A 27,004-nucleotide genomic window follows, 5' to 3' on the forward strand; every position below is an offset into this window, starting at 1 on the left:
CCAAGTAATCCATGAGGACCAGACAGGCTTTATGCCTGGGAAATCTACCTCCGATAACATCCGGAGGGTACAGATTATAACTCTGATAGGGAAAGAGATAAAGGCTGACTGGGCGATGGTGTCTTTAGACGCCGCGAAAGCTTTTGACTCCATCGAATGGGTATATTTGTTGGAAACTTTGGAGAGGTTTGGGTTTGGACCACAGTTCCTTAGATGGATTTCGATTCTATATAAAGCACCGAGGGCACAAATCCTGGTGAATGGCATACTGTCCCCATATTTCCGGTTACAGAGGGGCACTCGGCAGGGCTGCCATCTCTCCCCATTGCTGTTCGCACTTGCTATAGAACCCTTAGCCTTACACATACGCCAACATAATGACTATAAAGGGATTAGTTTGGGGGGTAGGGAAGATAGGATTGGCCTATATGCAGATGACATGGTTCTTTTTATGTCCCAACCGATGGTGACACTGCCATTGGCAATCACCACTTTGGAAATCTTTGGGGGGTTTTCTGGCCTCTACGTCAATTGGACCAAGTCCTTTTTTATGCCACTACAGGGGGCGGGAGGGCCGGAAGTTTTGCACGGATTAAGGGTGGTCAACTCATTTAAATACTTAGGAATTGTTATAAATCAGCAGCATAGGAATGATCATGCCAGTAATGTCTTGCCATTGTTAGAATATATAAAGGCTAAATTTCGGATTTGGAGCACTCTTCCCCTAGCAGTAACGGGTAGAATAAATCTAATAAAAATGGTCATTCTTCCTAAATGTCTCTCTATCCTCGAACATGCAGCGACACCAGTGTTCAAAAAGTTTTTCAAACAGATACATGCCCTATTTCCAGGGTTTATATGGGGCTCCAACAGATCGAAGCTCAGTCTTGCTACTCTGCAGCGCCCCAAAACATCAGGGGGGGGCGGCCCTGCCAGACCTTTACCTTTATTATCTGGCGGGGCAACTAAGATACCTCAAAGTATGGGTCGCCAATATGGCCTTGCCAGATAGGGAACATCACCTGGCGTTCCATATACATATGTCCACTCTGTGGCCGGTATTGGAAGGGTCCCTGAACGAAATTAAAAATGTGTTGCCTATCCATAGGGTGGCATCTCAGGTGTGGAGGGCTGCGAAGAGCATATACAGTCACTCGGGAGTACAAATTGATATGCCATTATGGTCTAACCCCCTTCTCCCTCAGATATCAGAGGAACTGGCTCCACAGTTTTGGATTCAAAATAGGATATGTAATATAGGGGACATGTATACGGATAACATCCTCAAATCATTTTCACAGGTGCAGTTGGAGTTTGCAATACCCAGGACTGCTTTTTACAGATATTTACAACTGTGTCATGCTCTCAATGCCCAATTCCCCCCCGCTGACACGACATTCACTCGGCTTCCTCTGATAGGAGTTTTTAGGTCCCAAGGCCCCAGAGGTCTGATATCAGCTATATATACATCTCTCATTACAGCCAAGGTAGCCAGTACACCCCTGATGGTCAAGGATAGATGGACTGCGAGGATACCTGACCTTGCAGAAGAGGACTGGGATGAGATCCTAACCTCTCCATTATACGTGTCGCCAGCTGCCAACAATAGGATGATACAGCTGTTCATAGTCTACCAAAGCTACTTGATACCTGTTAGAATGCATAAAATGGGTAGATATCCGAGCGCAGAATGTCACAGATGCCGGCACCCTAGGTCAGACTTTTGGCATATGATATGCTAGTGTCCGGTCATCTCCTCTTTTTGGAAAGAGGTGGTAGGAGTTGCTGCGGAAATCCTGCATATCCCGGTCCCAGTAAGCCCACAAGTGTGTATATTTGGTATCCTCCAGGATGAACAGTGGCCACATTATCTGAAAATATTCGTCCGGGAAATTCTGTTTATGGCACGAAAAGCTATTGCTTTAAGGTGGATGGACCCCCGTCCTCCCACAGTGGCAAGGTGGAAAGCACTGGTGAACGCGGTTATCCCATATGAGAGAATAATGTATAGACAGAGGGGTTGCATTGATAAATTTCATGGGATATGGGAAGCTTGGTGTGATTCTGCAGGGACACAGTATACTCCGCACAGGTATAGTGACCTGCATAGGTCATTGACACATGTCTGAACATCTGGGGTGGTGGATCTAAATCATTTATGCAAAGTGTACTAATTTGTCTTGGCTACTGTTTTCAAATATAGTTGCTTTTATAATTCTGGTGGATTCTAGACTCATGTTAAATGTCTGATTTGCCTGTAAACACACCTCCTTATATGTAAAGTTGTAATGTTAAAGATTATCATCCATGTCTGTAATGTATACTGTATTGTATAATGATTGCATTTGTAATATGTTTCTTCAATAAAACGAGTTTAAAAAAAAAAAATAGTTAGTAAGACTTGCAACATAGGCTAAAAACATAAGAACATGATACCATATCATGGCATTACTTAAGAACAAAAACAAAATAACCCCAAGAAGATGTAACATCAGGGCTGAGGATAATGTAAATGGGGAATGCCCGACTAAGTTATTGTCAGGCATGTGACAAAGCATACTCAGTGAAGGTAACCATTTGACCATAGCACAGAAGGGTTAAGTACAGGTCCAAAATCTACATAACTAGTATGTTGGGTTTTGTACAGGAAGGTAAGATATGCACCACATAGAAGTTTAAGTAGGAAACTCGCACCTATATGTACATGAACACCCCCCCCCCCCCCCCTAATAGTCTCACCCCTAAATCAATTAAGTTCAGAATAACTAAAACCAGCACAGAATGGGTTAGTGAGATACAATCCAGCATTAAACACATAAAGGCAACAGAATCCCCACCTTGACTCATAATTTCTCAAGCTCTTCTAGGTATCAAGAAATTATCAACTACTAGTTACTGGATGCCCACAGTATTGAACAAAATATGCAAATATTCTCTGCGAAACACACACACACACACACACACACACACACACACACACACACACACACACACACACACACACACTGTTGTAGGTGTAGAGAGGAAGATGGCACACTTCTCCATGTGATTTGGTCCTTCCGCCATTTCGGCCTGTTTTCAAAGGAGCTCTGTTCCATCATATTGAGGCTGACTGGCTGATCCTTACCCCATGATGCTGGACTCTTCCCTCTCCATCACAGTCACATATCCCTACAAAAACATAAACGCTCGCTCCTGAGACATCTCTTGAATTAGGCCCCATGCACATGGCCGAGCTCGTAATCACGGCCCGAGATTGTGGGCATGACCGGCTGCAGACGGCCACCCACGTTTGCGGGTCGTGCTTCCATATCATGTATGTGAGCACAGTCCGTAAAAAGCAAAAGATAGGACATGTCATTTCCGGTGGCTTTCTACAGCCTGGACACCTTCCCTTAAATAAACGGGAAGGTGTCCGTGGACAAGAGAAGTGAATGGGTCCACGGTTCACTTCTATGGACCACGGATACCTTCCCTTATATACACAGGAAATGTCTCCTGGCCGTAGAAGTGGACCGCAAAAGATAGGAGATGTCCTATCTTTTGCTTTTCACTGAACATGCGCCCATACTGTATATGGGAGCACGACCCGCAAATGTGGATGGGTGTCGGCGACCGGCCCTGCCCGCAACTGTGGACCGTGATTACGGGCACAGCCGTGTGCATACGGTCTAAGGAAAAAGCACGTATTCCAGCTCGCTGCAAATCAACAACCCCACCAACCATTTCTCAATGGTTTGCACTAGTCGGTAAATGATGAGAATGGAGCACCTGATTATCCATGTTCGTATTGTGAAAGTCAGTGATTCTGGATCCAGCCGCCGCTCACTACTTGTAGTTTTCTCTTGCAGAGCCCTCTAGAAAAAGCACAAGCTGCAAAGAACAAAGGCAACAAGTATTTTAAAGCTGGAAAATATGATCATGCCATTCAGTGCTACACTGAAGCCATCAGCCTGTGTCCTCTGGAGAAGAGGGTGGATTTGTCTACTTTCTACCAGAACAGAGCTGCAGCCTATGAGCAACTGGTAAGTAAAGAACCTACTGCGGACTCTTCATTTTATTTTTTAATCTGGCCCTAAATGTACAATTTTTCTTAGGGTACTCTTATCCGAGTAGTAAGGTTGGGTACACATGTTAAAACCTAGAAGCTGAAGCCACACTAGCAGCATTGTTTGTTTTTGCAGGATATATAATTTGGTATTACTGCCGGTCTGCCACATGGTACAGTCGCAATGCCGTTTTTGGACTAAAGGCGAAATCTGACACAATATTGGCCATCATTTATCAAATTCGTAAAAATGTCCTTGTTGCCCATAGCACCCAATCACTTGAAAGCGAGCGCCGAGTGACCATACAGCATGTCGATCGGCGTTAATTTGCTCCAATCACCAGGAGCAATGATCGCTATATATGGAGACCATCGGTCATTACTATGAACGTTTGTCCCCATGCATTTACATTGTCGGCAGCACATCTCTCTGTTTACACTGGGAAAAGTCCTGCCGACTAGCGACCATTTTATTGGCTGCAAAAAACATCCGATCAGCTGATTGCTTTATTTACACAGGGCAATGGTCGGGAACGAGCATTTATATCAACGCTCGTGTCCCCGATTATTGGCCCGTGTAAAAGGCCCCTTAAGCTTTATCACACAACCTTATTAAAATGCAGAGCTGAATACAGGTATGAAACAAGGATCATTTTCTCTGTTTTTAGGTCAAAATTTTGTGATTTTCTACAATGTTGCAGATAAAAGGTAAGAGAAGATAAAAGAAAGGAACTTATTGCAGATTTTGCTTTTTATATTTCCCATTTTAGCAAACGTGGAAAGAAGTCGTTCAGGACTGTACCAAAGCGGTGGAACTTAATCCCAAGTATGTGAAAGCCCTCTTCCGACGGGCAAAAGCACATGAACGGCTTGACAACAAGAAAGAGTGCTTGGAAGGTGCGTCCGCTGCATTGTATAGGTTTCATTTGTATAATGGCTTCCCCATGCACGGACAAATCTCACAGGTCGCTCCTAGTTGTCACATCAAAGTAGGGAAAGATGTTATGGCCTAAAAATAAAACTTCAATTATTTTTAACCTCATAGGCGATCCACTTTAATCTCTCTCTTTCTTCTTGTTAAAAAAAAAAAAATATACAAAAATTATCCAGCCGCAATTTAATGATTTTCTTAATATATACAGATTTTTTTTTTACCTGGGAGCTCCCCTAATGAATACAATGGACTCAATTATGATGCTTTATGACCGGTCGTCCCTATTCAATAGTGTCCTTACATAGGGCAACTGTGACAGATCCGTTTTATTTCATTAAAGGGGTATTACAGCAGATGTAGAACTAAAAGTCCCAGCATGCACTGTCATCCAAAGCATCGGTCTTTCAATGACACCGTGCACAGAGTCATGTAAAGGCCTTCGGTCCCAGAATTTGTTGTGCCACGTTTGCATGAAGGGAATCCTAACAAAGCTGTTATATAATTGTTGCTATACACCCTTGGTGGTGTGTAATGGTGGGAGGCAGCGCTATGAGACGTTACAAGCCGAGATTTACTGACCCGGCACACACTGGCCGGTGCAAGATCAACTTTCTCATCCACATACAGCATCGGTCAGTGAGCACCGAGCTCACAGGCACTAAATCACTGCTTGTACCGTCTCCTAGCGCTGCCTTCCGTCATCACACACAATTGATTGATCTAGACGTCCCTGACCTGCTTTGACCTTGGTCCCAGCAGAGCAGCTCACCTGATCTGCATGTGAAGTTACTGCTGCGTGCTGACCGCATATTAGACCGGCCTTAGGAGGCGTACTGTGCAACGCATCTGCTTGTTTTTGTTTGTTTTTGTTTTCTCTCCTGCCATGAGAGCGGGCTTAACCCCTTAATGACCAGCCTATTTTGGACCTTAATGACCAGGCTATTTTATACGTTTTTCAATCGTCGCATTCCAAGAGCTATAACCTTTTTATTTTTGCGTCGACATAGCTGTATAAGGTCTTGTTTTTTGCGGGACAAGTTGTATTTTTTAATAGCACCATTTTTAGGTACATATTATTTTATTGATTAACTTTTATTAACTTTTTTTTGGGGGGGGGAATAGAAAAAAATCTGAAATTTCGCCACTCTTTTTTGCGTCCTAAATCTACGCCGTTTACCGTGTGGTATAAATAACACAATAACTTTATTCAGCGGGTTGTTACGATTGCAACGATACCAAATTTGTATAGTTTTTGTATGTTTTACTACTTTTACACAGTAAAAACGCTTTTTTTTCAAAATTATTTGTTTTTGTGTCTCCATATTTGAAGAGCCGTAACGTTTTTTTTTTTTCGCCGATGCGGTTGTATGAGGGCTTTTTTTTGGCGGGACGACTTGTAGTTTTTATTGGTACCATTTTGGAGTAGATGCGACTTTTTGATCACTTTTTATTACATTTTTTTAAAGTCAGTATTCACAGAAAACAGCAATTTTTCCATAGTTTTTTTTTTTTTTTTACGTCGTTCACCGGGCGGGTTAAATAATGTAATAGATTTATAGTCGGGGTCGTTACGGACGCGGCGATACCAAATATGCGTAACTTTTTAACTTTGTTTTGTTTTTTTAATAGTAAAGCATTTTGTAAGGGGAAAAGCTGGGTTTTTCATTTTTTTTTCACATTTTTTTTTTAAAATTAACTTTATTAAACTTTTTTTTCACTTTTTTATTAGTTCCATTAGGGGACTATAATATGCGATTCTGAAATCGCATTTATAATACACTGCAATACTTTTGTATTGCAGTGTATTACTGCCTGTCCGTTTAACACGGACAGGCATCTGCTAGGTCATGCCTGCGGCATGATCTAGCAGGCATTCACTCCAGGCAGACCTGGGGGCCTTTATTAGACCCCCGGCTGCCATTAGAGACACAGACACTCGGCGATCGTATCGCCGGGTGTCGGTGGGAGAGAGAGGGAGCTCCCTCCCTCTCTCCAAAACCACTCAGATGCGGTGCTCGCTATTGAGCACCGCATCTGAGGGGTTAAACGTGTGAGATCGATACTAATATCGATCTCACACGGCAGAGCAGGGACGCTCCCAGCCCTCAGCTGCCTCTAGCAGCTGAGAGCAGGGAGATTTGACAGCTCCCTGCTCTGTTTACTTATTCCGATGCCGCGACGTAAAAAGTCTATGGCATCGGAATAAGGCCCGTTAGTGACCGACGTAGAAACACGATGGGCCGGTCACTAACTGGTTAAATCCATTTCACATTTCTGGGCAAATCCAAAATCGTTCTCACTTTAAACAGCAAATTACTCAACTTATTTTGATCGCCCTGTCCCACATCAAGACCCCACAAACCCCCATATAGTCCCCTCCCACACGTTGCAGCAATGCTCCACCTGCTGGCAGGAAGCGATTTACAAGTCTCCTTTTGCAGCCTGCTGTTTGTAGCTTCCTATATTGGTTTCCGATCACAGTTGCTGTCAGTGACTGCATGCATAAATTGGGCACTGGGGTGGAAGCGAGTCACTAAATGAAGGTCGTGGATCAAAACCCTGTCGCCAAGGCGGAGTTGCTAGTTGCCGTGGCGATCACATTTTTGTCCACGTTCGTGATTGTCCACATCAGTTCATTGTGTTTAACCTTTATCCTCGGATCACACACACCACTTTGATGCCGTTGTTGACTCCCTTTTTTTTAGCCAAAGCCAGTAGTGAATCCAAAAAGGAGGAAAGGTTCAAATAAAAGACTGATTTATCTGATGCTGATGCTAAAAATTGCCTCAAAACTGTGTGTGATCCTGGTCTTAAGCCGGAATCACACGTGCGGTTTTTAAGCTAAAGCCATAAGAGGATCAAACCGGAAGGAAATGTGTCCGTCCTTTCTTTTTACTGCCCCTTCTATGTAAGTTCACTCCTGGCTTTGGCCCAGAAAACAGCAGCATAAACGGCATTTATGGTTCCAGCCTTAGAGCTGTTGTTGAGCTATTTCTTAGAGCAGCCCCTTCCCCTGATAACCTATAGCAATATCAGTCTGTATTTTTGTGTCTGGTTTGGAGAAATATGAGGGGGTCTTAGGAGAGGTTTTCCCATCTTGAATATTTATGGTTTATCCACAGGATTTGCCATAAATGTCCAATGGATGCGGATACCACCTCTGGGAGCCGCACCTATCTCTGGAACACGGCCCCCTGAACCCCCGCTCCACCTTATTGAACTCCTGCAGCTTCCTGGTCACTTTTTGTGGATATGCGATAAATGTCCCGGATGGGAAAACCCCTTTAATGTACAGGAGTATTTCTTCCAATTTGGTTTTGATATCTCAGTATATTTTTGTGTCTTTCGGAAGTCAATAGGCTGTCGTGTACGGTTATAAGAAAAATGGAAAATGAAAATGAATGAAGGTTTATGCAATCGTCTCACACTGATGTTATTTGTGGTTCTAGATGTCACTGCGGTTTGTATCTTGGAAGGGTTCCAGAACCAGAACAGCATGCTGCTCGCAGATAAAGTACTTAAGCTTCTCGGGAAAGAAAAAGCCAAAGACAAATACAAGGTATTACTGGACACCGGGTATCTAGTGGTGTTTATATACTACCAGCGTTTCTCCCGTTAGGTATGATAGACAAGTGTCCTCACACTTAATAGACACTACTTAGGCTTTAGCAAATGGGATTCAGGACTTGTACACCGTGTGCCAGGACTCCAAAGTCTATTCTAGCCCAGCAGCTCTTCGCGTGTAACATTATTAACTCTGAAGTGCTGTTCTGGCACTGGAGACGAAATAGATCCAAACTTCTATTTCATGCCAGAGAAATTACTATGCTTATGTCTCCTGACCCTCACATATTGATTGAAAATGCTAATACTGCATACTTAAGGTCCTATTACACGGCCCGATGTGGGCCATGAAAACAACTGCAGATCAACGAGGCAGCTGATTGATTGGCGCTCGTTGTCTCCTTTCACAAGGAGCAATGATCGTTATTACGATCGCTCGTCTCCATACTTTTCCATTATATCGGCAGCCGTTAACGATAATAATTTTTTCTGCATAAATGATACGATCAGCCAATGAATGAGCGTTTGATCATTCATCAATCAGCTGATTGTAGCCCTGTTTACACAGGACAATGATCGGGAACAAGCGTTTGCCCGTGTAAAAGGGCCCTTACGGTTACGCTAAGCCTTTAGTCCATCTTATGTGTATTTACTGTGCATTAGAATGTCATTCGCCAATGTTAGGGACCAGCCATTTTGAAGAGGGATCCTCAACGTGATTAGTAACAATAACTTAAAATGAAAATCACTATCACTACTTTATCTCCGGTTCGAAAAATTTCCAAAAATATTTGTACATATGTATAAAGCATAGTAGCAGCTCTTTCTAGAAGATGTAGTCGAGTGCTAATGCTATTAAACGGGTTTTCCCATAATCCATATTGATCACCAATCCACAGGACCCCCATCTGATTGGTGGGGGTCAGACTATTGGGACATTCACTGTTCCCGCATACTGGCTGATCTGGCTGTCCCTATGCGCCCCATATGAATGGAGCGGTACTGTGCATGCTTGGCCTACACTGCATTCATTTCTATGGGGCTGCTGAGCCCATAGCAAGTTCTTTGTGCAGTCTGATATAATAGCCCAGCAGATCCTCTTTAGTCTTACGCCACAAAGTTTGTGTTTGAAATATATTAAGCATTTTCTTTTTCTGCTTTTAGAACAGGGAGCCGCTGATGCCTTCACCACAGTTCATTAAATCCTATTTCAGCTCTTTCACCGACGATATCATCTCCCAGCCGCTACACAAAGGAGAGAAGTCAGATGAAGATAAGGATGAGGAGGGAGAGGCAGCTGTAGTCAAGGAGAAGTAAGTCACTCCCTCCTAATGCCTCGATTTCCCTAAAGCTGGCCATACACATGAGTTGTTGGCTGAACCTATAAACATGCTGGGTCTGCTCAGCTGAGCTTCCATGTTTATTCAATAGGGGAGAGGGAGACAAACCGCTGTTAGCTCATGTCCCGGTACAATAAATTATAGGGCATGTTTAAATCCAATCCTTGTGTTAAGTCCGGATGCCCTAAAACACATTAGATTGTAGATGGATCCCGCTGACATTTGTGTATGGGCAGCTTTAAGTACCTTATGATCAAATTCCACCCCATTAGGTTGTTAATGAATGATTAAAAAAAATATAACCTAATTGGAAAAATTAACCTCTTAATGACCAGGCTTGAAAAGGCCCCAGGGTCCTCTCCAGATGGCTCGACGTGGGCCACGTAAACGAGCGCGGATCGATGAGACAGTTCGCGGAGCGGCACGCGTTTGTTCCTTTCACAAGGAGCACTGCGTGGGGACGAGCGGTTTCTAGCGTGTGGGCAGCACGTCTCCCTGTTTACACGGCGATGTGCTGCCGACAACCATAATATTTTGTTCTGCATAAATTATACGATCAGCTGATGAACAAATGTTTGCTCGTTCATCGCATGACCGGTGTCCTGTTTACACGGGGCGTTGTTTGGGAACGAGCGTTCATACAAACGTTCCTCGCCCGATAATTGGTCCGTGTATAAGGGCCTTTAACCCCTTCCCTCTTTGGCCACTTTTGACCTTACTGACAGAGCCTCATTTTTCAAATCTGACATGTGTCACTTTATGTGGTAATAACTCCGGAATGCTTTTACCTATCCAAGCGATTCTGAGATTGTTTTCTCGTGACACATTGGACTTTATGTTACTGGCAAAATTTGCCCGATACATTCAGTATTTATTGTGAAAAACACCAAAATTTAGCGAAAAATTGCAAAAATTAACATTTTTCTCAATTTAAATGCATCTGCTTGTAAGACAGGCAGTTATACCACACAAAATTGTTGCTAATTAACATCCCCCATATGTCTACTTTAGATTGGCATCGTTTTTTGATCATCATTTTATTTTTCTAGGACGTTACAAGGCTTAGAACTTTAGCAGCAATTTCTCACATTTTCAAGAAAATTTAAAAATGCTATTTTTACAGGGGCCAGTTCAGTTGTGAAGTGGCTTTGAGGTCCTTAGATATTAGAAACCGCCAATAAGTCACCCCATTTTAAAAACTGCACCCCTCAAAGTATTCAAAACAGCATTTAGAAAGTTTCTTAACCCTTTAGACATTGCGCAGGAATTAAGGCAAAGTAGAGGTGAAATTTACAAAGTTCATTATTTTTTTCCAGAAATTCATTTTGAATCCATTTTTTTTGTACCACAGAAGGTTTTACCCAAGAAATGCAACTCAATATTTATTGCCCAGGTTCTGCAGTTTTAGGAAATATCCCACATGTGGCCGTAGCGTGCTACTGGACTGAAGCACCGGCCTCAGAAGCAAAGGAGCACCTAGTGGATTTTGGGCCTCCTTTTTATTAGAATATATTTTAGGCACCATGTCAGCTTTGAACAGGTCTAGTGGAACTAAAACAGTGGAAACCCCCCAAAAGTGACCCCATTTGGGAAACTACACCCCTCGAAGAATTTATCTAGGGGTGTAGCAAGCATTTTGACCGGCCAGTTTTTTTGCAAAAATTTTTGTAACTAGGCCATGAAAATGAAAATCTACATTTTTTCAAATAAAATGTAGGTTTAGCTAATTTTTTTTCATTTCCACGAGGACTAAAGGAGAAAAAGCACCACAACATTTGTAGAGCAATTTCTCCCGAGTAAAACAATACCCCACATGTGGTAATAAACAGTTGTTTGGACACACGGCAGGGCTTAGAAGGGAAAGAGCGCCATTTGGCTTTTGGCGCTCAAATTTAGCAGGAATGGTTTGTGGAGGCCATGTCGCATTTGCAAAGCCCCTGAGGTGACAAAACAGTGGAAACCCCCAACAAGTGACCCCATTTTGGAAACTATACCCTTTGAGGAAATTATCTAGGGTATAGTGAGCATTTTGACCCCACAGGTTTTTTGCAGAAATTTTTGCAAGTAGGCTGTGAAAATGAAAATCTACATTTTTTCAAATAAAATGTAGGTTTAGCTAATTTTTTTTCATTTCCACAAGGACTAAAGGAGAAAAAGCACCATAAAATTTGTAAAGAAATTTCTCCCGAGTAAAACAATACCCCACATGTGGTAATAAACGGCTGTTTGGACACACGGCGAGGCTGAGAAGGGAAAGTGCGCCATTTGGCTTTTGGAACTCAAATTTAGCAGGAATGGTTTGCGGAGGCCATGTCACATTTGCAAAGCTCCTGAGGGGACAAAACAGTGGAAACCCCCAACAAGTGACCCCATTTTGGAAACTACACCCCATGAGGGAATTATCTAGGGGTAGAGTGAGCAGTTTTACCCCACAGGTTTTTTACAGAACTTATTGTAACTAGGCCGTAAAAATGAAAATCTACATTTTTTCAAAGAAAATGTAGGTTTAGGTATTTTTTTTTCATTTCCACAAGGACTGAAGGAGAAAAAGCACCACAACATTTGTAAAGCAACTTCTCCCGAGTAAAATAATACCCCACATGTGGTCACAAACATCTGTTTGGACACACGGTAGGGCTCAGAATGGAAGGAGCACCATTTGGATTTTGGAATGGTTTCTGGGTGTCATGTCATATTTGCTGAGCCCCTGTAGTACTAGTACAGTGGAAACACCCCAAAAGTGACACCATTTGGGAAACTGCACCCCCTGAGGAATCATCTAGGGGTATAGTGAAAATTTTGATCCCAAAGGTTTTTTGCTGAATTAATTAGAATTAAGCCATGAAAATGAAAAAAATTTTTTTTTTCCAACAAGATGTCGTTTTAGATACACATTTTTCATTTTTACAAGGAATAGAGAAGAAAAAGCACCCCAACATTTGTAAAGTAATTTCTCCCGAGTACGGTAACACCCCATATGTGGTTATAATCGACTGTTTACATATATGGGAGCATTCAGAAGAAAAGGAGCGGTATTTATCTTTTGGAGCGTAGATTTTGCTGGAATGGTTTGCGGACGCCATGTTGCATTTGCAAAACCCCTGATGTACCAAACAAAAGTGACCCCGTTTTAGAAACTACACCCCTAAAGGCATTTATCAAGGGGTGTAGTGACAATTTAGACTCCACAGGTGTTTTTCAGAAATGAATACGCAGTGGATGGTGCAAAGTGAAAATTGCAATTTCTCCACTGATCTGCCCATTCACCGCTCAAGATGTTGTGCCCCTAGAGAATCTTACCCTATAAATTGTTAAGCGGGTTCTCCCGGGCATGGTAATGCCTTACTTGTGGCCATAAATTGCTGTTTGGGCACACTGTAGGGCTAAGAAGGGAAAGACCGCCATTTTGAGCATGGATTTTGCTTGGTAATAGTTCTGTTTGGGGTTTTGCTGGTATTTCAGCTTATAATGTGGTGGCATATGTAATCTGTGCGGAGAACATCAGGGGTATATGTAATCTGTGCGGAGAACATCAGGATATATGTAATCTGTGCGGAGAACATCAGGATATATGTAATCTGTGCGGAGTATATCAGGGGTATATGTAATCTGTGCGGAGTATATCAGGGCATAATAGGAGGGTATAATAATGGGGTAAATAATACAATTATTCATAGGTGTGTGTTACGATGTGAAGCGATCCGTTATGCGCAGGCCGGTGTCACACTGATAAACGGTTTTCTTTCTTATCCCTCCTTTGTAACGCTCTGCACCTTTTGGGGACATTTTCTCCTTCGTAGTTTGGGAAATATTACTGGGAAAGTTTTGCGCTGGTATAATACGGGTGCCCTCGCTTCCAGCGGATGTGCTATGTCCCTGCCCTTTCCTAGTTCCTAAATACTAGGGCCCTGAAACTGAAGGAAGGTTCCCCTCCGGCCTGCGCATTGAGATGTTTTTTCATCACCGCATTACTAGTGCCATAACTTTTTTATTTTTCAGTTGATTGAGCGGTGTGCGGGCTTGTTTTTTGCGAGACGGGCTGTAGATTTTATTGGTACCATTTTAGAACACATACGACTTTTTGATCACTTTTTATTTCATTTTTTGGTAAAGGAAATTACCAAAAACAAGCAATTCTGGAATAGTTTTTTATTGTTTTTTTTTCTCTGCATCCACAGTGCGCCCTAGATTACATGTTAGCTTTATTCTGCGGGTCCATACGATTACGGCGATACCAAATTTATATAGTTTTTTTTATGTATTGCGGCTTTTGCACAATAAAATCACTTTTTTTATAAAATCATTTGTTTTCTCTGTCGACATATTCTAAGACCCATAACTTTATTATTTTTGCGTGCACAAAGCGGTGTCAGGGATTATTTTTTGCGGCACGGATTGTAGTTTTTATTAGTACTATTTTGGAGTAAATGTGACTTTTTGATCACTTTTTATAGCATTTTTTGGAAGGAGATGTGACCTAAAAACAAAGATTCTGGCGCTGTTTTTCATGTTTTTTTTTTACCGCGTTCACCGTGCGGGATAAATTACATAATAGTTTTGTAGTTTGGGTCGTTACGGACGCGGCGATACCAATTATGTATAGGTTTTTTTATTTTTCCGTTTTTTCCCATAATAAAATACTTACTATGGGAAAAAAGTCAGTTTAGCTTTATTTTTATTTGAAATGTGTGTGTTTTTATTGTTTTACCACATTTTTATTTACTTTTTTTTACTTTTTTTACTTGTCCCACTAGGGGACATGAGGGCCTGATGCCCCGATCGCTACTCTAATACACTGCACTACATACGTAGTGCAGTGTATTAGCGCTGTCAGTTATTCACTGACAGCAAGCCTATGAGGACACGCCGAAGGCGGGTCCTCATCGGCTCCCGTACAAGGCAGACTCGGACGCCATTTTCTGGTGTCCGATTGCCACAGCAACCCAGCGATTGCATCACTGGGTTGCCGATCGGGTGAAAACCTATCAGATGCTGCGCTCTATTGAGCGCAGCATCTGAGGGGTTAATCTGCCGGATCGGAGAGTAGCTCCGGTCCTGGCAGTTACAGGAGGGTGCCAGCTGTATAATACAGCTGTCACCCCGCAGTGATAGTGCCGGCTCTGCTTCTGAGCCCGCACCATCACTGCGCCGTATATATACGGCGCTTTGCGGGAACCACCTCCCGACAGCGCCGTATATATACGGCGTATGTCGGGAAGGGGTTAATAACAAGCTCTATTTATTTATTTATTTTTTTCGTTTTTGCCTTTCAGCAGTTATAACTTTATTTTAATCGACGTGGCTATATGAGGCCTTGTTTTATGAGAGAGAAATTGTATTTTCTTCCTGTGTGAGGGTACAAATAAATTACTGTGTAGTTCATTTTATTTTTGTGGCGCAAACATAGAAAAGTGGTTTTCGGCATTGTTTGTTTTTATTCACGTTTCGTGCTTAATCTGTTAAATTAATTCTTCAGGTTATTACGGTCGTGTAGATAACGAAGGGCCTGTTCACATCAGCGTTGCCCTTCCGTTGAGGGGTTCCGTCAGAGGTTTCTGTCAGGTTAACCCCTCAACGGAAAAGCAAACCGAAACCTTAGCTTCCGTTTCCCTCACCATTGATCTCAATAGTGACGGGAACGTTGTTAATGGTTTCCGTTGGTCACCGTTGTGACGGGGTTCCTTTGACTGCGCTATTGATTACGTCAAAACAACGGAACCCTGCCAACGGTGACCAACGGAAACCATTAATAACGTTTCCGTCACTATTGAGATCAATGGTGAGGGAAACAGAAGCTAAGGTTTCCGTTTTAACCTGACGGAACCCCTCAACGGAAAGGCAACGCTGATGTGAACAGACCCGAATATGTGTAGGTTTTTTATTTTTATGTAATGTATGGGCAATAAAAATAATTTTTATGCTTAATTACTTTTTTTGGAGGTGACGTTGCTTTATTTTTTTTTTGTTTAATCCCATGAAGGGATCACTATTATAACAATGTTTTCTTTTTTTACTTTTAATATATTGGTATACTCCTGTATGCGAATATATTATACTGTGTCAATATGTCACATGCTGCTGTTCGGGCAACACATAGTGTTCAGGCATACTCAACTAGAAAGGACCCCAGGACTGGCTGCAGAGCATTCCCCCCAGTCTGCGGTTGTGTCACCGGTGACCTGATCAAAGAAGCGGAGTACACTTCAATCATGTCCCAGACCATGGCGATCATAGGGTTAAACAGTTAGGTTTGCCGTTTCTTCTGATCCCAGCTGAATTCAGCAGCCTCCTCTAAGTTCAGAAGTTGTAGTAACCGCTCCTGCTTAGAAAACGAGCGCCCATCAGCTATATTTTTTAGTGACGGCAAAAGACATTGTTGACGACTCCAGACTTGAACCGCCCGTTGTCAAGACAGTGAGCGGTCAGGAAGGGGTTAAGAGCAGATGCTGTTGTCATTTTTGCATTGTTTCAGGGTTTGTTTGTATTTTTGTGCTTGTTACAACCACACACAAGTGTTGCATTTTCTTAGTGGATCTGTCCGCTGCTTATTCTGTCCTTGGTAAGGGCAAAAATATGGTGCCATTTGGCTAATAGGAAGGATTATGGGGGAGTTATATTTGTGAGTCCGGTGTATTAATGAAGTGAGCAACCCCTATAAGACATAACCTATAACTCAGGATCAATACAAGCTAAGTAATGCAGAGAATTACATAAGCTATTAATATTCTACAAATATTATAAATAATCTTACTGCAGTATAATTTACGATAACGTATAATTGCCGTTTTGTTACCTTTTTTTGTTTCTCTCTTCAGATCCGGATACTCAAAAGCCAAACAATATATGGAAGAGGAGAACTATGACAAAATAATCAGTGAATGCACCAAGGAAGTGGAGGCCAAAGGCAAATACGTGGCAGAAGCTTTAATACTCAGGGCCACGTTCTACCTGCTTATCGGAAACTCCTCATCTGCTAAGCCAGATTTGGATCAGGTTATAAGCATGGAAGATGCCAATGTTAAGGTAATTAATGTGTTAGGCCTCATGCACACGACCGTAAAAACACCCGTTATTGCGGGTCGTAATTACGACCCGCAATAACGGGCTCATAGACTTTTGTTTGCCACGGGTACCTTCCCGTTTTCTCACGAGAAGGTGCCCGTGCCGTTAAAAAAATAGAACATGTTCTATTTTTCTATTTTACGGGCCGTGCTGCTATACTTTATAATGACAGCACGGCTCGCAAAAGCGGCCGGCCGGCCGTGCCCGCCCGTGCTCGTAATTACGAGTCGTAATTACGAGCACGGTCGTGTGCATGAAGCCTTAAATTGTATATATTTGGGATAAGAAGTGTGTGTCCGTTTATAAGACATTGGGGAAGAATTATCAAAACTGGTCTAAAGGAAAAGTTAAAAGGGCTCTGAAAAAGGAGACGCGTGTCTGAAAGTGAATGTCATAAGTCTACACTGAATTCCAGGGGACACTACTACAACCAGCAGGTTCAGATGACCAGAAACTATTACAAGCATTTGATTCATTTTTGTTTTGTAAGCTGCCTTGGATTTTTAGTAACTGGAATGTTAAACTACATTAAGTAAAGGTTCACCTTGAACACTTTGATTTTACAGTTCACACATCGATAAAATCTGCATAAAAGTTTGGGTAACCTTGCTTTACTTCTGCTGTAGTGAAATATATATTAACACTTTAATGACCACCCTCTCTTTTGGAGCTGATTTTTAGGCGTTGCTGCATTAAAGCTCTTTTAATGGAGCAGGTCGGGTGTCTGGCTTTCAGAGACAGCCGGGAATCCTAAGGAGAAGATAGAAGCAGTTTACAACCCCTTCTGGTTTTTTTTTCTAGTCAATGAGCATTATGTAGTGAAAAGAGGCACCAGCAATGCCTCTGCCTGTATTGGACCCAGTGATCGCTGTATCAGTAACTGTCACGACAGGGGGCTGTTTTACCCTGTAATTGGACCTCCGATGGTAGGGACCCCCAAATGGGGTGTCCCCGACTCCATACTGCCTGGTGAGGCGGATACTGGCCACTGCCTCCATGTGACCCGTGTCCCCGTTTGAATACAGCGTTGGTCGGGCATGCCATCTGCAGCTTCATTCAACTCTATAGGACTGACGGAGATAGGGGAGCGCTGTACTTGGCTATCTCCGTCAGTACCATAAAGCTTAATGGAGCGGCAGAGCGCATGCCCGACCGTCACTCCATTCAAACGTAATTGGTGGGGTCCGCTAGTAATCAGACACTTTACCCCTATCCTTTGGATAGGGGATAAGTGTTCATAGGAAAAACCCATTTAGGGTTCAAACGGGCCTAGTCATTAACTGGTTCCCGACCGCTGGCTGTGTTTTTACGGTCAGTGGTCAGGGTCCTTAAAACCCAAGCCATAGACTTTTTACGGCAGTGACTGCCGAGGACCCTGAGGAGAGGATAGAAGCAGCAAAGTTCTGTCTTCTCTGATGACTTGTACACAGCGCTCAATGAACGCTGTGTATATGAATAGAGGCAGCAGCAGCGGCGCTGTCTCTATGCCTCCCGGTGATCATGTGACTGGTCACATGATCGCCGGGTGCTGTTAGTGACAGACTGCTGCTGGGTCTTACTAGACCCAGCACAGCCTTATTAGTGACAATCGTCACTATGAGAGGGCTGATTTCCCCTTTAACTGGGGCCGCTGTGCAGCTCCAGTTACAGTGGAAAAACATGGTGTAAAAGAAAGAAAAAATATATGAAGTTCCCCAAAGGTCTTTTCTGACCTGTGAGGGACAAACCATAGTAATAAAAATATGGTAAAGTCAAGTGCAAAAAAAAATAATCATAAATACACATAAAATACCCACCCCAAAAAAACGTCGTCGTCCCCCCCCCGCCAATCATTTTTGTAACGCTAGCGCTGACCCAATTACCCTAATATAGACATGTAATATATAAAAATTTACGGTAGACAATGACAATCACAAATAAAGGGTCTATTTTAGGGTAAAACTATGTTATTACCAAGAAAAAATAGCTGAAACGTAAAAAAGCTTATTTTTTTACTATTATTTTCAAAGTTTAAGAATAAAAAATCGAAAATAGCAAAAAGGTGTGTATAAAAACGATAAAAAAATAAACCTGCATTGTCTACGGAAAAGACGTCGCAAAAATCACGTCGTTAGCCCAACAAATAAAAAAGTTATAGCCATTTAACTAACGCGAGCTAAAAAGGGCTAAACGGTGTCTGGTCCTGAAGGCTCAAAATAGCCCGGTCCTGAACTGGTTAACGAACGCGCACACCCACCCAAAAAAAGGTAGCCGAATAGTGTAGCAAGTGTTTGGTGTGCAAATATACGTGTCAGACATGCACCAAACGTGCTGCATTCACAGTCCTGCCGGCTCTACAGCTGCGATCGCTGCATGGCTGCACGGAGCTGCTGCTTCCTCTAATACACATCTTGAGAAGTCTAATCTTTTAAACCAATACGTTGGTTAACTTCATTTTCCCAGTTTAACATTCACCTTTGACAAATTTAGGAAAATAATTTGAAAATCAGTTCTTCAATTTTAAAGACTGGCACATCTAGTGAAGCTCAAAGAAAAAAGTCTCCTCTGTAATATACATTATATATTACATGCTGCCCCAATCCTATAATGTATTTCCTTTTTGTTTTCCTAGTTACGCGCAAATGCCCTTATTAAACGGGGCAGTATGTATATGCAGCAGCAACAGCCAATGCTGTCCACTCAAGATTTCAACATGGCTGCAGACATCGATCCCCAGAACGCAGATGTTTACCACCACAGAGGACAGGTGAGTGGCTGTATAATGGCATAATACACCATGTCTTCACTGTAAACCTTCTGTATCTGAAGTTATTTAACTAAACGTTCATTTTTGGCCAAGTTATGAGCTATTTTATATATATATATATGCAAATGAGCTTTGAAATGGACAACTGGGCGTGTTTTTTTTTTTCGTATGTCCAACTGGGCGTGTATTGTTTTTAACTGGGCGTGTTTACGTGTATGACGCTGACCAATCAGTGACCAATCAGCATCATACACTCCTCTCCATTCATTTACACAGCACATAGTGTTCTTACTAGAACGATGTGCAGCCACATACACAAGTGTCCTGATAATAAATACACATGACCTCCAGCCTGGATGTCATGTGTATTCAGAATCCTGACACTTCTGACTCTTTTCTGTGAGATTACAGCAAGCCACGCGTAATCTCGCGAGATTACGAGGTAAACGAGATTTCGTTTCCCTTGCTGGAAATCTCAGAGAAAAGAGTCAGAAGTGTCAGGATTCTGAATACACATGACGTCCAGGCTGGATTTCATGTGTATTCATTATCAGGACACTTGTGTATGTGGCTGCACATCGTTCTAGTAAGAACACTATGTGCTGTGTAAATGAATGGAGAGGAGTGCATGATGCTGATTGGTCACTGATTTGTCAGCATCATACACGTAAACACGCACAGTTGGACATACGAAAAAAAACACGCCCAGTTGTCCATTTCAAAGGCATTTGCATATATATAAAATTGCTCATAACTTGGCCAAAAATGAACGTTTTTCAAAAAATCAAACGTTACTGTTATCTACATTGCAGCGCCGATCACATGCAATAGGAGATAGGGATTTGAGAATCTGGTGACAGAGCCTCTTTAATATATACAGTGGACACCAAAAGTTCCAGAACACCCTCATAACTTTTGAACGGCTCGAGGTAGAGTGTTAAAATTTGGTGGGATTTAATGAGGTCATAAAATCTAACAGTTAGCGCAAAAAAAAAACACCCCCACCCCGTTGGGGGCGGGGGCAGCAAAATCTTAAATGGCACGGGGGGTCAAGTGGGGGCTCATTTGAAAGCTCTTTTCAATACAAAAAACGATTTTGACAGGATTTTTTTTTCCGCTGAGATATTTAAGGTTAATGTTATCGGCTACCGCCTGTTAGCATTACCCAAAATGTACCGCGCTGAGATGTCACACGGTCGGATTTACATCTCATCGGGGTGCTAGATTAATGTGGGTCCCCTTGCCTCTCACGTGTGTGTGTGTGTGTGTGTGTGTGTGTGTGTGTGTCCGTCCGTCCGTCCGTCCGTCCGTCCGTCAGAGTTTGTCATTTCCCCGGTATTTAACGACTCCAAACGTGGGGTGGGGGTGTGGTCCGGCTAACCAAAGCAAGACCGAGGACATGTATTATGTGTATTAGTACAAACATAACAATTACTGTATTAAATCAAATGTTCGAACTGATGTCCTTCAACAACTTGACCGTGTCCTAAGCCAACGTAAAACGTGTCGATAACGTTATTTATAACATCTGGTGTGATTGAATTAGAAATGTTCACTATTCTTTCCCGCAGCTCCTCTATGTTTGCGATCCTAGTCTCATAGACTTGACTTTTTTAAATACCCCCCAGTAAAAAAAAGTCTAATGAGGTCAGATCTGGTGATCTCGTGGCCATTCTATCGGGACTCTTCTACCAATCCATTGATCAGGATAATTATCATTCAGAAGATTTCGAGCTCGCAGAGAAAAATGAGCCGGAGCTCCATCCTGCTGATACCAAACATTGCGCAAAGCTTCTCCAGCAATATTTTGAGGAGCCGGTATCATTTGGTTTCTTAGCAAATTGCAGTAATTTTCTGCATTTATGTTTTCTTCAATGAAAAACGGTCCTACAGTATGATTGAGCAATATTCCGGCCCAAAAGTTAACCACCTGAGGATACTGGGTATGACTGTCTCTCATCCAATGTGGATTTTCGTCTGCCCAACACCTCATGTTCTGTCGATATACAGAACCGTTTAGTTCAAACGTGGCTTCATCCGAAAAACAGGTCCAATTGAAAATCTGATGATTATCATCAAATCGTGTCCTCATTGTGTCGCAAAATTTCACTCTTCTGTCATAATCATCTTCGGATCGCTCCTGAACTAGGATTAGAACAATACCTCTTCAAAATTTGACGGACTGATGTGGCGCGGATATCATTTTGTTGTGCTCCACTCGAGACAGATGTATGAGGATTATCATGTCCAGTGAGCAGAACATCTAAAGCTTTTTCATCATTACTAGCATGTTTGGGTCTTCCGGATCTTGGTGCGTCTTTAATTGAACCGGTTATTTAGAAACGATGAACAGTTCTTTTAACCGTTGACAATGAAATTGTATCACGGATAGGATAAGTGGCATTGAATAAAGCCGCTACTTCTCGATAGGATCTTATTTTTTCTTCGCCATTCCCTCTCATCATCAATAAAGTGATCCTTTCCGTTTCGGTCAAATGCATTTTGTGATATGACAATAGAAATGTACAAAAATGAAACTTACTCTCCGAATTATCGCTCTCTGAAATTCACAAGCGACTACCGCGGAGGCTGATTGTAATAATACGTAATTTAAACTCACCTTGATGTGACATTCCCAAGCTCACACACGCCCACACACATTTAGGATTTTACCCCCGTGGTACATTCAAACGATTGCGCCATTGTTTTCGTATTGAAAAGAGCTTTCAAATGAGCCCCCACTCGACCCGCCCCCGTGCCATTTAAGATTTTGCTACCCCCCGCACACCCCACCGCGCCCAAGGGGGTGGTGGTGGTTTGTTTTTTTTGCGTTAACTGGTAGATTTTTGACCTAATTAAATCCCACCAAATTTCAACCCTCGACCTCGAGCCGTTCAAAAGTTATGAGGGTGTTCCGGAACTTTTGATGTGCAAACAGTCTAAAAATATTTCACTTTTGAAAATGAAATGTTAGTGCCACTGGCATTTACGCATAGCCCGAATTCTAGAAAGAGAGCTTCTTAAGAGTTGAACATTTCCCATAGATCTTTGGGTTGTCTGATGCAATACTTAGAGCTGAAAATGGATTATTAGAGGTTGATGTAGATTGTCGTTTACAATTTTGAGTGAAGAAACACAAGGAGACGGCGGGGGTGCCGATGGTTGCTATGGCAACCGAAGGCCCAACAAACTGAAGCCACGCCGGGAGGCAAAGCCTAATAGACTTGCTGTCAGTGAATAGCTGACAGCTCTAATACACTGCACTATGTAGATAGTGCAGTGTATTAGAATAGCAATCAGTCATGCCTTCAAGTCCCATAGTGGGACAAAAAAAAAGTTAATAAAAATGTTGCAAAAAAGTAAGTTTCAAGTTAAACAAAACAATAACAGCCTTTCTTCCCATAAGTATCTTATCGGAAAAAGTGGAAAACCTAAAAAAAAAAGTACACATGTGGTATCACCGCGTCCGTAATGACCCGAACTATAAAAATATCACGCTATTTTACCCGTACGGTGAAGACAAAAAAAAAACAAAACCATTCCAGAATCGTTGCTTTTTTCACCAGCCCTCCCAAAACAGAATCAAAAAAGTGATTAAAATGTTGCATGTACTCCAAAATTATACCATTAAAAACTGCAGCCCGTCAAGCAATAAACCAGCCCTCCCACAGCTTTTTTTTATGGAAAATAAAAAAAAGTTATGGCTCTGAATATGGCAACACAAAAAATAAATTATTTGAAACAAAAGTGATTTTATTGAACAAACGCTGCAAAACATAAAAAAAAAACTACATAGATTTGGTATCGCCGTAATGGTATCGACCTGCAGAATAAAGTAAATGTCATTTATAGTGCTCGGTGAACGCCGTGAAAAAAAAAAAAAAAAAGAATAAAAAAAAATATCAGAATTGCTGGTTTTTGGTCACCTGGCTTGCCAATAAAATGAAATAAAAAGTGATCAAAAAATCGCATGTACCCCATAATGGTACCAATGAAATCTACATATTGTCCCGCAACAAATAAGCCCTCACGCAGCTCCAGTGGAGAAAAAATAAAGTTCTGGCTCTCCAACTATGGCGATGCAAAATGTACGGAGCGTTCCAAAAGCTGCTAAGATTGGGCACCATTTATCAGTGTGACACCGGCCACATATCTATGAATTATTTATTTACCGCATTATTATACCCTCTTATTATGCCCTGATGTACTCCGCACAGATTACATATGCCCCCATATTATAAACTGAAATAACAGCAAAACGCCAAACAGAACACTACTACCAAGCTAAATCTGCACTCCAAATGCAGCTCCCTCCCTTCTGAGCCCTGCAGCGTGCCCAAACCGCACTTTACGTCCGCATATATGGCATCGCCATACCCAAGAGAACTTGCTTAACAGTTTGAGGTATTTGTCTTCAGTGGCACAAACTGGGCACAACATATTGTGAACTAAAATGGCATGAGTGGAAAATTGCAATTTTCACTTTGCACCATCCACTGAGCGTTCATTTCTAATAAAAAAAACAAACAAGCTGTGGGGTCAAAATGATCTATATAACACTTAAATATGCCTTGAGGACGGCAGTTTCCAAAATTGGGGTCACAACTTGGGGGCTTGTTTTACTATTTGACCACAGAGCCCTGCCATTGTGGGCCAATGCTGCGAAAATCAACAAAATAGGTCTCAAATGCGCATTGTGCTCTTTTACTCCCAAGCCCTGTCATTTGTCAAGGCAAATTATAAATGCCTTGAGGGGTGTAGTTTACAAAATGGGGTCACTTCTCAGGGTTTTCCACTCTACTCTGGTTCCTTTGGGATCTCTGCCAATGCGTCATGGCACCCGTACGCCAGTCCAGCAAAATCTGCACTCTAAAAGCCAAATGGCGCTCCTTCCATTTTGAGCTCTGCCATGTGCCCAAACAGCAGTTTAGGGCCACACATGGGGTATTGCCGTACTCTGGAGAAATTGGGTTACAAATTCTGTGGTGATTTTTCTCCTATTACCTCTTGTGAAAATAAAAAATTGGGAGCAAACACTACATATTTTTGGAAAAAATAGAATTTAATTTTCACTGCCTAATTCTAATAAAATCTTTGAAACACCTTTGGGATCATAATGCTCACTACACCCCTACATGAATGCCTTGAGGGGTATAGTTTCCAAAATGGAGTCACTTCTCAGAGGTTTCTACTGTACTGGTACCTCAGGGCCTCTGCAAATGTGACCTGGCACACAAAAATGAATCAAGCAAAATCTGCATGCGAAGTAGCACTCCTGCCATTCTGAGCCCTGCCGTGTGGCCAAACAGCAGTTTATGACCACATATGGGGAATTGCTGTACTTGTGAGAAATTGCTTTACAAATGTTTGCTCGCTTCTCTTTGCAAATATGACCTGGCGCCACAAACCATTCCAGCAGAACTTGAGCTCTGAAAGTCAAGTGGTGCTCCTTCCTTTCTAAGCCCTGCTGTGGGTCCAAATAACCGTTTATTACTACATATGGGGTATTGCTGTACTCGGGAGAAATGGCTTCACAAATGTTGGAGTGCTTTTTCTCTTTTATCTATTGGGAAAATGAAAATATCTGAGCTAAAACTACATTTTATTAGAAAAAATGTAGATTTCAATTTCACGGTCTAATTCCCATAAATTCTGCAACAGACCTGCTAACTATGCCCCTAGACAAATTCCTTGGGGGTGTAGCTTCCAAAATGGGGTCACTTTTGGGTGGTTTGCACTGTTTTGGTCCCACCAGGGCGTTGCAAACACAACATGGCACTGAAAACCATTCCAGCAAAATCTAACGACTTCCTTTCTGAGCCCTGTCGTGGGTCCATACAGCAGTTTATTACCACGTATGTTGTATTGCTGTAATCGGGAGAAATTGCTTTACAAATGTTGGGGTGCTTTTTCTCCTTTTATTCTTTGTAAAAATGTAACATTTCTAAAAAAAAAATCAGAAAAGTCGATTTTCACTTTTACGGACTAATTCCAATAAGTTTAGAAAAAACCTGTGGGGTCCAAATGTTAACTATACCCCTAGATACGTGTCTTGAGGGGTGTAGTTTCCAAAATGGTGTCACTTTTGGGGGTTTCCACTGTTTTGGCACCACAAGACCTGTTCAAACCTGACATGGTGCCTAAAATATATTCTAAGAAAAGAGGCCCCAAAATCCACCATGTGCTCCTTTTTGTTCTGAGGCCGGTGTTTCAGTCCAATAGCGCACTATTGCCACATGTTAGATATTTCTAAAATCTGCAGAATCTGGACAATAAATATTGAGTTGCGTTTCTCTGGTAAATCTTTGTTACAGAAAAAAATGTATTACAAATTAATTTTGGCCAAAAAAATAAATTTGTCAATTTCACACCTACTTTGCGTTAATTCCTGTGAAACTCCTAAGGGGTTAAGAAACTTTGTGAATGCTGTTTTGAATACTTTGAGGGGTGCAGATTTTAAAATTGGGTGATTTATGTGGACTTTCTAATATATAAGGCCCTCAAAGCCGCTTCAGAACTGAACTGGTCCCTGAAAAAATAGCCTTTTGAAAATCTGAGAAATTGCTTCTAAAGTTCTAAGCCTTGTAACGTCGAAAAAAATGATGTCAACATAAAGTAGACATATGGGAGATATTAACTAGTAACTATTTTGTGTGGTATTACTATCTGTTTTACAAGCAGATACGTTTAAATTTAGAAAAATTCTATTTTTTGCTAATTTTCTCTACATTTTTGGTGCTTTTCACAAATACTGAATTTATTGACCAAATTATTTCAGTAACACAAAGTACAACATGTCACGAGAAAATGATCTCAGAATCGCTTGGATCGGTAAAAGCATTCCGAAGTTACCACATAAGGCCCCATGCCCACTTCAGTGTGTTTCTTCGGGGTGCTAGCCGTTTTTCTGACAGCTAGCACCCTGACCCATTCATTTCAATGGGGTCATGCACACTTCAGTTTTTTTGACAGTCCCGTTCCGATCCAAAGTAGAGCATGTCCTACTTTGGTCCGAGATTCAGTGACCGTGAGGCCCATGCAAGTCAATGGGGCCGTCAAAAAAACTGAAGGCACACGGAAGACATCCGTGTGCCGTCAGTGTGTGACAGAGCCGTTGCCTAGCAACGGCCGGGCGGGCAGAAAAACATTACAGAAATATTACACTAATGGGCAGCCACTTGTCTCTATCAATCACTAATAGAGAAAAGAGGCTGCTAATTAAAAATAAAATAAAAATCAGTTCATACGTACCCGTTCGTTGTCTTGGTGACGAGTCCCTCTTCCTCCTCCAGTCCAGCCTTCCTTTCTGA

At 42.0% G+C, this 27,004-nt stretch overlaps 1 protein-coding gene across 1 annotated transcript in view; it reads left to right on the forward strand.

Annotated features, from left to right (window-relative positions):
• The window catches only part of TOMM70 (translocase of outer mitochondrial membrane 70), a 54,529-nt gene that overhangs the window by 13,308 nt on the left and 14,217 nt on the right, over positions 1-27,004 (forward strand). The window contains exons 2-7 of the mRNA XM_075854433.1: positions 3,852-4,025; positions 4,819-4,945; positions 8,432-8,541; positions 9,711-9,859; positions 16,702-16,909; positions 19,560-19,694. Coding sequence (XP_075710548.1) covers positions 3,852-4,025; positions 4,819-4,945; positions 8,432-8,541; positions 9,711-9,859; positions 16,702-16,909; positions 19,560-19,694 — 903 coding nt within the window. The remainder of the gene's footprint in view (positions 1-3,851; positions 4,026-4,818; positions 4,946-8,431; positions 8,542-9,710; positions 9,860-16,701; positions 16,910-19,559; positions 19,695-27,004) is intronic.

This window comes from Rhinoderma darwinii, chromosome 2, assembly GCF_050947455.1.
Source record: "Rhinoderma darwinii isolate aRhiDar2 chromosome 2, aRhiDar2.hap1, whole genome shotgun sequence".
Classification (NCBI taxonomy): Eukaryota; Metazoa; Chordata; class Amphibia; order Anura; family Rhinodermatidae; genus Rhinoderma; species Rhinoderma darwinii.